Source organism: Lutra lutra, chromosome 15 (assembly GCF_902655055.1).
Source record: "Lutra lutra chromosome 15, mLutLut1.2, whole genome shotgun sequence".
Taxonomy (NCBI): domain Eukaryota; kingdom Metazoa; phylum Chordata; class Mammalia; order Carnivora; family Mustelidae; genus Lutra; species Lutra lutra.
Window position 1 is genome coordinate 54,604,384 of NC_062292.1, and position 17,657 is coordinate 54,622,040.

General features: G+C 38.6%; 1 protein-coding gene across 1 annotated transcript in view; it reads right to left on the reverse strand.

The window, feature by feature from the left end:
• The window catches only part of USH2A (usherin), a 705,277-nt gene extending 688,230 nt beyond the window's left edge, over positions 1–17,047 (reverse strand). Inside the window, 2 exon segments of the mRNA XM_047705734.1 lie at positions 12,583–12,748; positions 16,566–17,047. Of these exon segments, the coding sequence (XP_047561690.1) occupies positions 12,583–12,748; positions 16,566–17,047 (648 nt within the window).
• Positions 17,048–17,657: the final 610 nt, after the last annotated feature.

Here is a 17,657-nt window from a genome sequence, read left to right on the forward strand (position 1 = left end):
ATTGCCCTGAGCCGAATTCTAGTTCATATGTGCTAAGTATCAAAAATTGATTCTCGGGCACCTGGGTGGCTCAGATGGTTAGGCATCATGATCTCCAGGTCCTGGATCTAGCCCCACATCAGGCTCCTCGCCAGCTCATCGGGGAGTCTGCTTCTCCCTCTCCCTCTGACTACCCCTGCTTATGTGCTCTGTCAAATGAATAAATAAAATCTTTTTTAAAAAATCTGATTCTTTTACTAGTGTTTATATTTAAGCAAATGAAACTTATCCATGCACTTGTCCAAGCCAGGAACAGGTGATTTATCACAACCCCCTTCCCTTAACCTCCAATTTCTTTCATTGGCAAGTCCTTCGTTTTAAATTCCCAAAGAGCTCTCAAACCTGACCACTTCTCTACATATCTGCTATCATTTCTATAGCTCAAAGTATACTTGTATATTTCACTGGGGAACATGAGCTCAACCTAACAACCCTGTTATCTTGTCCTCATGCAAACCGTTCTCCTTTACTGGAACCAAAGGGGTTTTTATGAAGAGATCATCTGCTTAGGTCAAATATTTTTCCCTCCTTCTCCTTCTTTCCCCATTACCTGTACCCTACCTAAAACATTTCAGTAGAGTCCCACTGAAAACATTTTAACATGATCAACAATGTTCTTTAAAATATAGTCTCTTCCGGCCATCGTTCGCCGGGCATGGGGAGCCACATCCTGAGCGGCTGCGACAGCGGAGGAGGATGCTGTCCTCGAGCGGAGGATCTCTTCTGATTTGGCTAAAGCATATTTTCCTGGGGTTGTTGCCACCCTTTTAGTATTTTACTTGCTCCTTCATAAACTCTTATCTGGACAAAATGACAAGGCGGAAAAATTCACAACAAAAAAAAGAACAAGAGGCAATACCAAAGGCTAGGGACCTAATCAATACAGACATTGGTAATATGTCAGATATAGAGTTCAGAATGACGATTCTCAAGGTTCTAGCCGGGCTTGAAAAAGGCATGGAAGATATTAAAGCAACCCTCTCGGGAGATATAAAAGCCCTTTCTGGAGAAATAAAAGAACTAAAATCTAACCAAGTTGAAATCAAAAAAGCTATTAATGAGGTGCAATCAAAAATGGAGGCTCTCACTGCTAGGATAAATGAGGCAGAAGAAAGAATTAGCGATATAGAAGACCAAATGACAGAGAATAAAGAAGCTGAGCAAAAGAGGGACAAACAGCTACTGGACCACGAGGGGAGAATTCGAGAGATAAGTGACACCATAAGACGAAACAACATTAGAATAATTGGGATTCCAGAAGAAGAGGAAACAGAGAGGGGAGCAGAAGGTATATTGGAGAGAATTATTGGAGAGAATTTCCCCAATATGGCAAAGGGAACAAGCATCAAAATCCAGGAGGTTCAGAGAACCCCCCTCAAAATCAATAAGAATAGGTCTACACCCCGTCACCTAATAGTAAAATTGACAAGTCTTAGTGACAAAGAAAAGATCCTGAAAGCAGCCCGGGAAAAGAAGTCTGTAACGTACAATGGTAAAAATATTAGATTGGCAGCAGACTTATCCACAGAGACCTGGCAGGCCAGAAAGAGCTGGCATGATATATTCAGAGTACTAAATGAGAAAAACATGCAGCCAAGAATACTATATCCAGCTAGGCTATCATTGAAAATAGACGGAGAGATTAAAAGCTTCCAGGACAAACAAAAACTGAAAGAATTTGCAAATACCAAACCAGCTCTACAGGAAATATTGAAAGGGGTCCTCTAAGCAAAGAGAGACCCTCAAAGTAGTAGATCAGAAAGAAACAGAGACAATATACAATAACAGTCACCTTACAGGCAATACAATGGCACTAAATTCATATCTCTCAATACTTACCCTGAATGTTAATGGGCTAAATGCCCCAATCAAAAGACACAGGGTATCAGAATGGATAAAAAAACAAAAACCATCTATATGTTGCCTACAAGAAACTCATCTTACACCTGAAGACACCTCCAGGTTTAAAGTGAGGGGGTGGAAAAGAATTTACCATGCTAATGGACATCAGAAGAAAGCAGGAGTGGCAATCCTTATATCAGATCAATTAGATTTTAAGCCAAAGATTATAATAAGAGATGAGGAAGGACACTATATCATACTCAAAGGAACTGTCCAACAAGAAGATCTAACAATTATAAATATCTATGCCCCTAACGTGGGAGCAGCCAACTATATAAACCAATTAATAACAAAATCAAAGAAACACATCGACAAGAATACAATAATAGTAGGGGATTTTAACACTCCCCTCACTGAAATGGACAGATCATCCAAGCAAAAGATCAACAAGGAAATCAAGGCCTTAAATGACACACTGGACCAGATGGACATCACAGATATATTCAGAACATTTCATCCCAAAGCAACAGAATACACATTCTTCTCTAGTGCACATGGAACATTCTCCAGAATAGATCACATTCTTGGTCCTAAATCAAGTCTCAACCGGTATCAAAAGATTGGGATCATTCCCTGCATATTTTCAGACCACAATGCTCTAAAGCTAGAACTCAATAACAAGAGGAAATTTGGAAAGAACCCAAATACGTGGAGACTAAACAGCATCCTTCTAAAGAATGAATGGGTCAACCAGGAAATCAAAGAAGAATTGAAAAAATTTATGGAAACAAATGATAATGAAAACACAACAGTTCAGAATCTGTGGGACACAACAAAGGCAGTCCTGAGAGGAAAATATATAGCGGTACAAGCCTTTCTCAAGAAACAAGAAAGGTCTAAGGTACACAACCTAACCCTACACCTAAAGGAGCTGGAGAAAGAACAAGAAAGAAACCCTAAACCCAGCAGGAGAAGAGAAATCATAAAGATCAGAGCAGAAATCAATGAAATAGAAACCAAAAAAACAATAGAACAAATCAACGAAACTAGGAGCTGGTTCTTTGAAAGAATTAATAAGATTGATAAACCCCTGGCCAGACTTATCAAAAAGAAAAGAGAAAGGACCCAAATAAATAAAATCATGAATGAAAGAGGAGAGATCACAACGAACACCAAAGAAATACAGACAATTATAAGAACATACTATGAGCAACTCTACGCCAACAAATTTGACAATCTGGAAGAAATGGATGCATTCCTAGAGACATATAAACTACCACAACTGAACCAGGAAGAAATAGAAAGCCTGAACAGACCCATAACCAGTAAGGAGATTGAAACAGTCATCAAAAATCTCCAAACAAACAAAAGCCCAGGGCCAGACGGCTTCCCGGGGGAATTCTACCAAACATTTAAAGAAGAACTAATTCCTATTCTCCTGAAACTGTTCCAAAAAATAGAAATAGAAGGAAAACTTCCAAACTCATTTTATGAGGCCAGCATCACCTTGATCCCAAAACCAGACAAGGATCCCAACAAAAAAGAGAACTACAGACCAATATCCTTGATGAACACAGATGCAAAAATTCTCGCCAAAATACTAGCCAATAGGATTCAACAGTACATTAAAAGGATTATTCACCACGACCAAGTGGGATTTATTCCAGGGCTGCAAGGTTGGTTCAACATCCGCAAATCAATCAATGTGATACAACACATTAATAAAAGAAAGAACAAGAACCATATGATACTCTCCATAGATGCTGAAAAAGCATTTGACAAAGTACAGCATCCCTTCCTGATCAAAACTCTTCAAAGTGTAGGGATAGACGGCACATACCTCAATATTATCAAAGCCATCTATGAAAAACCCACCGCAAATATCATTCTCAATGGAGAAAAACTGAAAGCTTTTCCGCTAAGGTCAGGAACACGGCAGGGATGTCCGTTATCACCACTGCTATTCAACATAGTACTAGAAGTCCTAGCCTCAGCAATCAGACAACAAAAGGAAATTAAAGGCATCCAAATCGGCAAAGAAGAAGTCAAACTATCACTCTTCGCAGATGATATGATACTCTATGTGGAAAACCCAAAAGACTCCACTCCAAAACTGCTAGAACTTGTACAGGAATTCAGTAACGTGTCAGGATATAAAATCAATGCACAGAAATCAGTTGCATTTCTCTACACCAACAACAAGACAGAAGAAAGAGAAATTAAGGAGTCCATCCCATTTACAATTGCACCCAAAACTATAAGATACCTAGGAATAAACCTAACCAAAGAGACTAAGAATCTATACTCAGAAAACTATAAAGTACTCATGAAAGAAATTGAGGAAGACACAAAGAAATGGAAAAATGTTCCATGCTCCTGGATTGGAAGAATAAATATTGTGAAAATGTCTATGCTACCTAAAGCAATCTACACATTTAATGCAATTCCTATCAAAGTACCATCCATTTTTTTCAAAGAAATGGAACAAATAATCCTAAAATTTATATGGAACCAGAAAAGACCTCGAATAGCCAAAGCAACATTGAAAAAGAAAGCCAAAGTTGGTGGCATCACAATTCCGGACTTCAAGCTCTATTACAAAGCTGTCATCATCAAGACAGCATGGTACTGGCACAAAAACAGACACATAGATCAATGGAACAGAATAGAGAGCCCAGAAATGGACCCTCAACTCTATGGTCAACTCATCTTCGACAAAGCAGGAAAGAATGTCCAATGGAACAAAGACAGCCTCTTCAATAAATGGTGTTGGGAAAATTGGACAGCCACATGCAGAAAAATGAAATTGGATCATTTCCTTACACCACACACGAAAATAGACTCAAAATGGATGAAGGATCTCAATGTGAGAAAGGAATCCATCCAAATCCTCGAGGAGAACACAGGCAGCAACCTCTTCGACCTCAGCCGCAGCAACATCTTCCTAGGAACATCACCAAAGGCAAGGGAAGCAAGGGCAAAAATGAACTTTTGGGATTTTATCAAGATCAAAAGCTTTTGCACAGCAAAGGAAACAGTTAAAAAAACCAAAAGACAACTGACAGAATGGGAGAAGATATTTGCAAATGACATATCAGATAAAGGGCTAGTGTCCAAAATCTATAAAGAACTTAGCAAACTCAACACCCAAAGAACAAATAATCCAATCAAGAAATGGGCAGAGGACATGAACAGACATTTCTGCAAAGAAGACATCCAGATGGCCAACAGACACATGAAAAAGTGCTCCATATCACTCGGCATCAGGGAAATACAAATCAAAACCACCATGAGATATCACCTCACACCAGTCAGAATGGCTAAAATTAACAAGTCAGGAAATGACAGATGCTGGCGAGGATGCGGAGAAAGGGGAACCCTCCTACACTGTTGGTGGGAATGCAAGCTGGTGCAGCCACTCTGGAAAACAGCATGGAGGTTCCTCAAAATGTTGAAAATAGAACTACCCTATGACCCTGCAATTGCACTGCTGGGTATTTACCCTAAAGATACAAACATAGTGATCCGAAGGGGCACGTGCACCCGAATGTTTATAGCAGCAATGTCTACAATAGCCAAACTATGGAAAGAACCTAGATGTCCATCAACAGACGAATGGATAAAGAAGATGTGGTATATATACACAATGGAATACTATGCAGCCATCAAAAGAAATGAAATCTTGCCATTTGCGACGACGTGGATGGAACTAGAGGGTATCATGCTTAGCGAAATAAGTCAATCGGAGAAAGACAACTATCATATGATCTCCCTGATATGAGGGAGAGGAGATGCAACATGGGGGGTCGAGGGGGTAGGAGAAGAGTAAATGAAACAAGATGGGATTGGGAGGGAGACAAACCATAAGTGACTCTTAATCTCACAAAACAAACTGAGGGTTGATGGGGGGAGGGGGTTGGGAGAGGGGGTGGGGTTATGGATATCGGGGAGGGTATGTGCTATGGTGAGTGTTGTGAAGTGTGTAAACCTGGCGATTCGCAGACCTGTACCCCTGGGGATAAAAATATATGTTTATAAAGCTGTAAAAAAAAAAAAAAAAAAGAAAGGATGAATCCCCAAGTTTTGTAGCAACATGGACGGGACTGGAAGAGATTATGCTGAGTGAAATAAGTCAAGCAGAGAGAGTCAATTATCATATGGTTTCACTTATTTGTGGAGCATAACAAATAGCATGGAGGACAAGGGGAGATGGAGAGGAGAAGGGAGTTGAGGGAAATTGGAAGGGGAGGTGAACCATGAGAGACTATGGACTCTGAAAAACGATCTGAGAATTTTGAAGGGGTGGGGGGTGGGAGGTTGGGGGCACCAGGTGGTGGGTATTGTAGAGGGCACAGATTGCATGGAGCACTGGGTGTGGTGCAAAAATAATGAATACTGTTATGCTGAAAAAAATAAAAAAAATAAAAAAAATAAAGATAATCAAGGTAAATAAAAAAAATAAAAAATAAATAAATAAATAAAGAAAAAAAAATAAAATAAAATATAGTCTCTTCCAACCCCCCTGGCTTATTACACATGCTGTTCCAGTTTGCTACCCACACTGGTCTTTTAATTTCTCCCATGCAACATACTCTCTATTAAAAAGGATGTTTGTGCTACTTACTATGCATGTATAGAATGTCCTTCTCCCCTCTCTTTGCCTAGTTGAATCCTATGCAATCTACTGTACACGTTTTGTTATCTACCAAATTGTGTTGCCCACAATCTTAATCCCCAGCGCTTACAAATAGGACCTCAACTGGAAATGGGGTTTTCCCAGATGCAAGCAGTTAAAATGAAGTCATACTGAATTAGGGTGGGTCCTAATCCAATATAACCATGTCTTTATAGGGCGAGAAGATAGCCATGTGACAGTGGAGGCAGAGGAAACAAGGAAGGCTACTCCTCTACAGTTTTCAGAGGGAGAGAGAGCATGGTCTTGTGGACAATGTGATTTCACATTTCTAGCTTCAAGAACTGTGTAAGAATAAATTTCTGTTGTCACCAGTTGGTGACTTTTTTTTAGGGCAGGCCTGGAAAACTAATACACATGTCTAATGTAATTTCTTCAAGTAAGCCTTCCTTGACTTCAGTGATTTGATCAAACTGTCCTTCATATGATTCCACAGCCCATATCACAGTTATAATTTTGCTTTCATTGATGTGATTCTGTCTTTTTCTCCTAATAGACTGTAAGCTCCATCATAACAGATTATAAAGTGGTTTATCAGACATTATTGTCTTTACACGTCACATTTATAGTGTAAACCAAATAGGCTGGGTTTATCTTTGTTTCATATTTGTCATTGGTATCCAACATTTCAAGGAATTACATGATTTTCCTGAAGGTTGCACAATTTAAGTAAAATGTCAAAATTTAAAGCCACACCTTCCTACCAAATATTGGAAGTCACGTGCAAAAATGCACAGAGAATAATTTTTACTTGGGTGGTTTTACCTCTCTCCATCATCAAGTGGGAAGAATCCTCCTCTTGTTTCTACTGTATCATAACATGGCTTGGTTCTATACGTCATGGATCCAGTGGTCAGGACGGGGTAAATGGGATATTCTTTCTTTAACCCACTGTAGTTGTTCCGTTCCTGACTGCCATGAACGAGAGATATACTGAGCAGAACTTCATATAAAATTCCACGCTGTTGTGCATTTAAACCATTTGTCTCAATGAGGAGATAATTGTAAAATACACGGATTTTAATTATTTGTACAAATCATGCCAACACGGGAAGCATTACAAATACTTACATTAAAAAATTTACAAACAGAAAAATAATTTATATTTACTTTATAGCTATGTCTTCAGTTCTTGTTTTTGGGGGTAAGTGGATTCAAATAACTTTATTCCTCAGATCATCATAGTGACCTAGGTCCATGGCAATATATTATTATTATTATTTGCTAAAGGTCAGAAAAACTGGAGACTATAAATCTAGGCTGTAAATCTGACCTAACCCACCTAAGGCTCATTTTCCTTATCTGTGAAATGGAGATAAGCCAATGACACAGAACTATTATAAGCATTTGAAATTTAAACATATACCGTGTTTAATACAGTCTGCATAATCAGAGCTCAGTAATGGCAGCTACTATTATCAGCATTTTTAATTCTGAAATATAATTTGATAAATTCTATTGATATTTAATTAGTTTTTGATGACTAAACCTAGTCAACTAATTCAGGAGACATTCAGTGGCTGGAGACAAACAGAAGGCTTTGCACAAATAGCAATGTTTGACCTTCGCACCCACACATATCAATAGTTACAGTTTAAAGCAATGGGAAGCATTAAATAATATGGATTGGGATTCTCCTGGAGTGAGGGCTGAGGTGGTGTCCCCGTGAAAATCCCAGCATGCAGAGCTTTTTGGATGGAAGGAGGAAGCTTCCATCAGCTTGCATGGACATGGAATATCTATGTTCCTTCAATCAACAGAGATATGGAATACTTTTATAAAGTACACACACGGGCACATACCCCAGAGATTAATTGAGAGACTTGGTTTATCTATTCCAGCAAGTGTTGGCTAAATTGCATTTTCTTTTGCTCCAGAACTATCAATAGTTTCCCTTTTTCAGATTGAATACATAAATCAAAAGCACATTTTTCATGAACAAACTGTGATTATAAAACCCCTATTCTTCATCTATTGATTCCTAAAACTTGATTTACCATGCATTCTTTCCTTCATTGTATTAGATTAGAACTGCTCTTTTTTACCTCACCATGGCTAGAACCGTCTTTGGCTCTTGAACTGTCAGTGTATCCAGGAGCCTTTGAAAGATCATAGAAAAAGCATGCAAGCCCACTGCTGAACCATGTCTTGCTTGCATGGTTGTACTACTTCATCAGTTGCAAATTATAAATTGTTTTACCATACTTTAGCATAATTACTACAAGGGTTACTTGTAGTAATTATGCTAAAGTATACTAATGATTCTTACCTGCTCTTTGTCCTATAAAATATATACAACTCCTTAAGGGAAACCAGTTGTTCCATAAGAAAGTCTGAGCTTTGACTTGTAAATGACAGGCAGCTAAATGTGAAAAAGCTTCCTCGTCATTCTACCTCCTAACCCATAACAAACTGCTAAAGTAAAACTCTTTTATGTATTTCAAACTTTTTTTAAGAAAAAAAAAAATCAAAAGAGATCTCTTACAACAACCAAAAACCACGTGCTGATTTGATATGAAAACCAAGCTTTAAAAAAATCTGCTATCAGTGTTCCCCATTTGATAATAAAAAGTCTGAATTGATTTTTTCCAGTTTTAGTATGAAAAATATCACATAACGAATTTCAGCTTGATGTAATTTGAAATAGCCAATATATTAAACCCCAAAGTGAAATTTAAATTGGCAATCGTGTCAGATTCAAGTCCCTGAATGAATATTAATTTAAAAACTAATCATTTTCCAACAGGTTGAAGCTTCAAAATGCTACTTCTTGAATAAAAGCTGTTAGATCCATTACTATAACATCAGGCAACTTTTGTTTAAGAAACTAGACCTTCAGTGTTCTGTATGTCTGACTCTTCTTGGCATCTTCTTTGCTCAGGGATTTAATTATTTAAAACTCATTTCTTTTTTTGGAATTTGGGAAATGAAAATTCTGATTTTACTGATGGAAAGCTGGTATGGTGTGAACTGTCTGAGGTAAGGGGTAAGGTCAGATCTGTTAATTAATTTTATGTTACTGGCCCTTTGTAAGTTAAATTCTGGTTTCTGAGCCAATTTTATGAGTAAAGGTGTATGTTTTATTTTTACACATATATGCACACACACACACACACATGCACACTCCATATAAATTCATTCATTTGTGGTCATGTTAGAAGATGAGTAAAAATATGCATACACATTAATTAGGCTTGCAATTTGAAATGAGACTAAACCAGATTATCAGTTATGTGTTCTATCCCATGCCCAGCATGATGGAAGTCTCTAATCCCCAAATCAAACAGAATTTGGATGTATGACATAATAATGCAACAGTAAGTTGCCTTTAATATAAAAATATATTCTTTGCAGTTATACTGTGAAAGAATTACAAGTTGCACTTGTCCCCATTGCGGCCATAAAAATCTGCCAAAAAAATATTTCTCTATGAACACCAGACAGCATGGGGAAGCAGGAAAATGCACAAACCTAATGGTCAGCTCACAGAGCTGGCTCCATCACTCACATCTAGACAACCCTACAAAACTCAAGTGATTTCTAAACTTCAACTGTGCCTCCCCACCGACACTCCACTTACTTTTTTATGTGAATTCAGAAGGAATTCAAGGAGGCCTCCTTTTGTCACCTAGTCCAAACCTCTTTTTACATAAGGAAGGAAGGAAGGAAGGAAGGAAGGAAGGAAGGAAGGAAGGAAGGAAGGAAACTAAGTCAAATGGTTTTGTTAAGACTACAGAGAAGAATTACCTGAATAAACTATCCCTACATCTGATCTCTTGTCCTCCCCACTACTTTATAGCAACCTTTAAAGAAAGAGCACATTCCTTTTAAAACATCTATAAAATGAATTATTATAAATTTCATAGTATCTTCAATGTGTTCAGACTGGTGTCCAATTTAAAGGAACCCTAGGCAGATCTCCAATTGAGAATAAATAATCACTAATTTTCCTTTGAATGAATCCAGATTCTCATAACGCTGGGTTGTCCCCAAATGCACCAAGAAATGCCAGGCAAACAAATGACTGATCTGTATGGTAGTCCTAATGTTTTAGGACTGTTCTGTCGTTTTAACTTACAATGTAGAATGGGGGAAAACTTAGGTAAAAATAAATTTTAAAAAGTAGTACACAGATTGGAAAGGACAAGTTTTCTCTTGATAGTCCAACAGATATGAAATAAAGCAGCCTCATTAAATCATAAGTACTTTAACCTTTTCTTGAAAGAAGGGAAAGATTTAAAGATTTATAAAGACATTTTTGCCTAAACTAGGAAATGACTCATATTTGACATATATTGAAATGATAATGCTGATTTCAATAGGCACTCTAAGAGCATTTTACTCCCAGGAGAGTAATTCAGTCATGGTTACCTTTTCACATTTGGATTTTAAACTTTCTTTTGTAAAGCTTTTAATGTACTACTGCCTGCCAAAACATGGCACGGTTTCACAGATAAGGCAAAATAAAGAGAAGTAAAAAACATTTTTTATCATTGTTGATGCAAAAATATGCAACAAACATTATCTATATGATATCTTCTGCTGATTCCCTTTCCTCAACAGTTTCTATATCCATATTTCTTAACATTATAACCTAATTGGGCCGCACTTGTCAGCGGGTGGGATGGACAATGTCAAGATACAGAACATACGAGTCCCCTATCTCCAACTACTGGGAAATAAGAGGTAAGCTCAACCCGATTGAATCCATCGTGTGCTAAACATGGCCTTAACACCAGGCATGACTTAACCTCCTTTCAAACCTAGTGCTATGGAAAGACCACTTACTGTCAACTGCATTTGATAAACTCAAATCCTAAGTAAAAGCTGGGTGGATAAGGCAAAACACACTGATCAGATATTCTTCTGTCAATACCTTCCTATAGAAATCAATCATTGTTACCTCTGCATTCATATTTCAAGTTTTCTCCCTAAGGCTTTTAATGTACTATGTACTATGTACTATGTACTATGTACTTATGCCAAGACATGGTGGGATTTCAGTTACAATCAGGCAAAACAAGGATATGTACGAAGTGTATTGAAATCCTCAAGAATGATATCTGTGCTAAAATAAACTTTAAAACCTAGATAACAATTCTCAAGGCCCTTGAAGGAAGTCTACTTCCAACCTGTTTCAGGTTGCAAGAACAATGTGAGACATCAAAGATTACTGCCATAATAAGAATGAGGGCACAACTGTCCTTTAGTGTGAATGGGGTTTGCATGAACCACTCTTCAGCCACCCCTATGAGCTTATGGGTTGGGGACTGCTGTACACTGGACCTCTGGTGTGAAACCCACGTGTGGGGACTTTTGGCTGCATTGGGCCATTCTAGGACCCTGAAAAGAAGAAAGGATAAACTCAATCTCCATTCCCAGGAACTGTAAAATACCAGATTCTCACAGTTATCTCAGTCTTTAACAGCTTCTAAGGCTAAAACAAACTGTGGCTGACAACTAAAGTAATCATATAACACTTTTTGAGCATCTGAAGTGTAAAGTTCATTAGTTCTAGGGTCAGCATTTTAATGCAACAGCCAAATTTTATTCACATCATCAGTCGCAATCTGCAAGAGACAACTGTAAAAACCAGGCAGGGGCTTTAATGCTGCCATAACTAGTAAAATCAGTACCAGTCCCTGAAAAAGCCCGCCACATTTTTTAACATAATATACTAACCAAATTAAACAAAAATTTCCTAAGGATCTTATTATCCCAAAGAGCATTGTCCCGAGTTCTGGTGGGAGTTTTCACAGCAATTTTGAGGGGGAAATGCTGGAATATCAAGGGCTACATCACCAGGTCATTTAAATGTTATTTTTCTTCAGTTGTCATTTACACAATGAAATGAATCAAATGAAATGAAATGAATGAATCCAGATTCTCAATGAAATGAAATCAAAAAGAACAGCTCCAGACCTTGTGGGAAGATGCCATTTAAAGGAAAGAAAGGAAGACAGATCCTTGTGTTTAACCAAATGTTAAATATTTTTTATTTTACTCACCTGCACACTAAGATGAATCCATTTCTTCACAAGAATTCTCCCCAGTGTCATTACTTTTATTGGAGGCTGCAAACCATTTACTGTGCGATAATAAAACATGGTCTCTTTCTCGGATATTGTAAGTTTGAACACAATCTGCCCATCCGCTTTCTTTTCTATAACACACCTTAGGAAGCAACCAAGAGAGAGAAAAGATCAGCATCCAACCAAAAGACATGCTAAGGCATCGTGCAGTTACAGTGGTGTGAAAATCACCCCAAACTCCCCTCAAAGGGGCACTCAGTGAATGAGTGTCTGAATGCCATTATATTCAGAGCAAGTTATACTCTTATACTCCAATTAAGAAGCCCTTTTATTAAAAAAAAAAAATAGGAATTCTTATTTACAATATACTCCCCAGAACCTCAACACCTTTTATGAGATTCATGATGAAAGCGAAAGTGCTTGAATCATCGGGCAAAACCAACATTTAGCCTGTTGGTTCATTAGTCTTCTGCTATTTCCTTTATAGGAAGAGGTACAAGACATGACGTCCTGCTTGGGGATTGAGTCATCCGTGCAAAAAAAAATTTTTTTTTAATGTAAAGAGAATTTAGTGTCCATAGAAGACTCGAAAGTGCTAGCCCTGAAGTCAGAATTGCTCTATTGAACTCCCATGATGAAATGGAGAATGGACAACTGCACGCAGACTCTACTTACTTCCTCATCAACTGGCCAGAAGCCAAAGCCAGTGTCTGTAAGAGCTCTCCATGGCCACACAGCCCAAATGAGGCACTGACAGGACATTAATGATCTTGGATGAAAGGTCATACAATCTTCTAAAGACAACAGTGAAATAATATTTTGATAAAACAGAAGAACGTTCAGAAATTTTCTAGGTCTTACATCAGGCCAATTACCCAGTTATTTTTTTAAAGATCAATTCTCTCCTCATCGTAGTGGCACACTTTTCCCATCCCTGTAAATAGACAGATGGTGTTTTTATAAATGTTTATTTTCTGTTAATTTATGTTTCATATAAATTATCTTATGTTGAGTGTATAATTGCATGTTTCGAGCCACTCTGTACCCCCTGAGCAGAAACAGCTATGAAGCGAAGCCTCACTCCTCTCTCTCACATTTCTATCTAGAGAGTCAACTTCTTTGCAGAAGAGAGAACATGATGAATGCTTGTAGTAGCCTCCTGAGTGGATTACTCCCAAAGATCTGCTATTTAAAGACAAGTATCACTGACATTAGCTATTAACATCTCCCCAAATAACTAGCTCTTAAAGATACCCATCAACCTGCATGTCACAGACAAGAACTCAGCAGGGACGTGAACTTCACCAGGTCATGGAGGGGTCTGGGTCCTTTTCTTCACCAGCTGCTTGTTACTCAGCTCAGGCATATCCAGGGCCATGCCTGATCCTGGAACCCTTTTCTCTGGTTCAGGGTAGCTTAAGCGGCCTTCGTTGGTGTTCAGTTAACACACTGTGCTGCCTTAGTCATGGTACCAATCAATCTGTCTTTCCCCATTAGCTCATGAGTTTTCTGAGCACAGCAGAACCAGGTATACAGCAGACCCAAAAACCAAGGATTCGAAGACCAAATCGAGAAGAGGAAGCATCAAAGAAACAAAGGTAAGATAGGGCCAACCAAGAACTATTGCTAAACAGGTTTTAAAACTTTCCTTAAAGGTCACATTTTCCACAATTTATTCCTTCTCACTTGCATGTATTCTATCCTGGACTTGAGAGATGAAAATAAGATTAGAGACCACTTAATCATTACTATTTCACTGTTTTCCTATATTTTGTATATTTTTTGGTGATAAAGTTATGAGAACAAGGATATTTTTAACATAGGCAAACAGGTTCAACTTTATAGAAATTCTACTATGATTTTTTTTTCTTTTCACCCTCTGGTGGGTTGATATTTCTAAATCCCTGGGATAAAATTGCTGTCTCTTGACCCTCTGCCTCCAGGTGTCCAGGTCTCAAACAACCTAAGAAGAGTTTGCCTCTACTCATTTTCCTTGAGTTTTAAATCAACAAGTTAAAATTTGACCATTACTCAAGAATGTATTTGCCAAATGCAGGCTTATTTTCCCAAGCTTACTGAAAATGCATTTCTTAATATGTTATTGATTATCTTCCTTGCTATTTTGTTTGCTTGTAAACATACTAGCTTTGGTAGATAATGAATGTGAGAGGAAGGCAGGTAGCAAAATATTTAGGAACTGGATTTATTCTGCTCCTGGATAAACAATAATTGGATAATCCATGCTTTGTTTGTTTTACTTATCTAGTGCAAACACCCCGAAATTCCCCCAATTCCCATAGTTATTTTAGTTTTGAGAATGGAAACGACCTTGATGCATGGAACTCTCTAGACCGTAAACCATGTGCCACTGTCTCTATCAATACCCCTGTCTTGTTTATACAAAATGAAACCAATAGAAGAAGAATTTGGTAGAGATTCATCCCATGGAAAAAAAAACTTGGGGAAAAAATAATTTTCCCTAGCCATATTTGTCAACAGACAATTTTTAAGTCTCTTTGGACCCTTTACATAAACTGAGTGGGTTGGATTTACTGACATTTTTTCAAACAGTAAAAGAACAAAACAAATAAACAAAAAACCTAAGGTTTGCTTTTACAGGAGATACAGAAATAGAGATAATGGTTTGTGATCATTTTAACTCCAAATGAAAAAAAAAATGCCAACTTTCACTTGGCAAATTAAAACTAAACAAGAAAGACATTTAAGTCATATTTGCTTATGAGATCATAAGACTTTTCTGGTTTGTTTCACAAGTTTTTAGATATTTGGCCAACACTCTCAAACAAAGAAACTGTCAGAAGGGGAAGAGCCAAAAACCCTACAGGAAGACAAAAGATAAGCAAAAAAAAAAAAAAAAGGTCTCAAAATTTCCTTACTTATTCAAAGCTCCAGATTGGCTCTAAACAGTTAGGGAAAACACATGAGAGGTCAGTTTTAGAGGCTATTACAGAATGAAACACAGGTGATTATACAGACTAACAAAAAATAATATGAAGGAAGCCCCCAGTCCACACTCACCAGAAGCATTTCTTTTTTTTTTTTAAAGATTTTTTTTTTTAATTTATTTGACAGACAGATCACAAGTAGGCAGAGAGGCAGGCAGAGAGAGAGAGAAAGGAGGAGGAGGCAGGCTCCCCGCTGAGCAGAGAGCCCGATGCGGGACTCGATCTCAGGACCCTGGGATCATGACCTGAGCCGAAGGCAGAGGCTTTAACCACTGAGCCACCCAGGCGCCCCTCCAGAAGCATTTCTACTATGATCGATGGCATAAAAGCTTCTGGGACTCTCTTATGCTTACCTATATATATATCCTATCAGAAACACCACAAGGTAAAGGGTCAAAAGCTGTTACGTTCTCAGAGTTAGAGGATTAGTCATGTATTCAACTCATATGATTGGGTTATCTTCCATGAGTCAAACAAACATCTCTTCCTAGGAAAATCAGGATGAATAAAACACAGTCCTAAGCTCTCGGAGAGCTCTCTGCCTGATGAAAATTTTACACTCTGGCAGGAGTGGGCTGCTTATAAAAACCTAGATCAGAACTTAGAAAACAGCAGTCATTTGTACCACTAGCCCCTACACGTTAAAACTCACATTAAGCCTGGCTGAGCCTTTGAAGGCCAAGACCAAAGTATTGACTCAGTGGCTGGGAGATAAATGAGACGGGGAAACAGATCTGCCTGCAATGAAACTGTCTTAACATATTCTTTTCTGAGGGCTCACTTCACCCATGAAAAAGAGGAACAAAATCTAAATTTAGGGGGGAAAGTCTGGAAAGGAAACCTGAAGAAGAAGACTAGCAAAGGAGTTGACCTTCAATTGCGCAAATTCCAGAGTTAGCCTTCATTTCTAGTTTAGAATCCATGTGGCCATCATCGTCACTACTACGGATCGTCCAGGACCCTAGGAAAACTTACACTCACTCTACTACTTACATTACACCCTCTCGCTCAGGTTTCAGCCACACGGCTAAAGTCAATGACGCCGCCAGCCTCAGAGAAGGAGGAGAAGAAAAGCAATTCTTGTGACTTCCAAAAATAAAACTTGTGGAATTGCTCTGGCAGTTGGGACACAGATCACGCTCGTCTGCTGTGATGCAGCTCCTGAGGCCTTTGGAAAAGAGGGCCATGTAGACGGGAGTTGAAGATCTATAGGGGCAATCCTGAATGCAAAGCCGCTGGGTACAGAACCCGAGAGCCGCAGCAGCAGAGCTGTGACAGAAAGTGCTTCGGTCTGGGAGTCCACACGTCGCTTGGGTTGGCACAAGTGACACGTTCTTGAAAGCTCCCACATTCTCCAGCCTTGGGAAAAGACCCCGCGAGTCAGCCAAGGAGATGGAGGCAAAATACATAAAGATCAAGGTTTCGGTGACATGGGTCAAGAAGAAGCAGCCCAGGGAAAGAGCCCAGCCATTCATGTTCACCAAAAAGCATGCTTCTCCTAGCAAAGCATTCCTAAGTAAAAAACAAGGCCAATGCCACTCGCCAGCCACACTTTGAAGCAGGGTGCTCTAAGTGATGTTGAGATCCTCCATTTTCAGGAAACCGCACACACGTTTTCACACCGAGGTAACACCAGAGACGTTCTGGGCCATGGCAAAGGCATGAGTAGCAGCTGGTGTCTGCGAAGCAAAAACAAAGTGTCAAGGAAAAGCTGCTATGTTGTTAAAATTTAAGTTCATCCCAGGCTTGAGCCCCCGACAGAAAAACATTGTTGAAATTCTCAAAGAAAAAACACTTGGAAGTACATTGTCTAGAGGAAAAGACTCCTTCCTTTGGTAACTGTCTTCATTTGGGGGAGAAATCAGATACCGGAATAGTCCACAGGACAACCAGTCTTATAAATACAGCTATACACGGATACATATATATTTTTGTGCCCATATTTCACCAGCAGCCATTTCGGATTACCACTCTAGCCCAGGGAATTAGCGCTATCTAGTTAACAAGGTTAAGAATTGCATCGATTTTCTTTCCACACACACCTTATGTTGTAGCCCGCAGCTAACTTACAGCTGTCCGAAATAA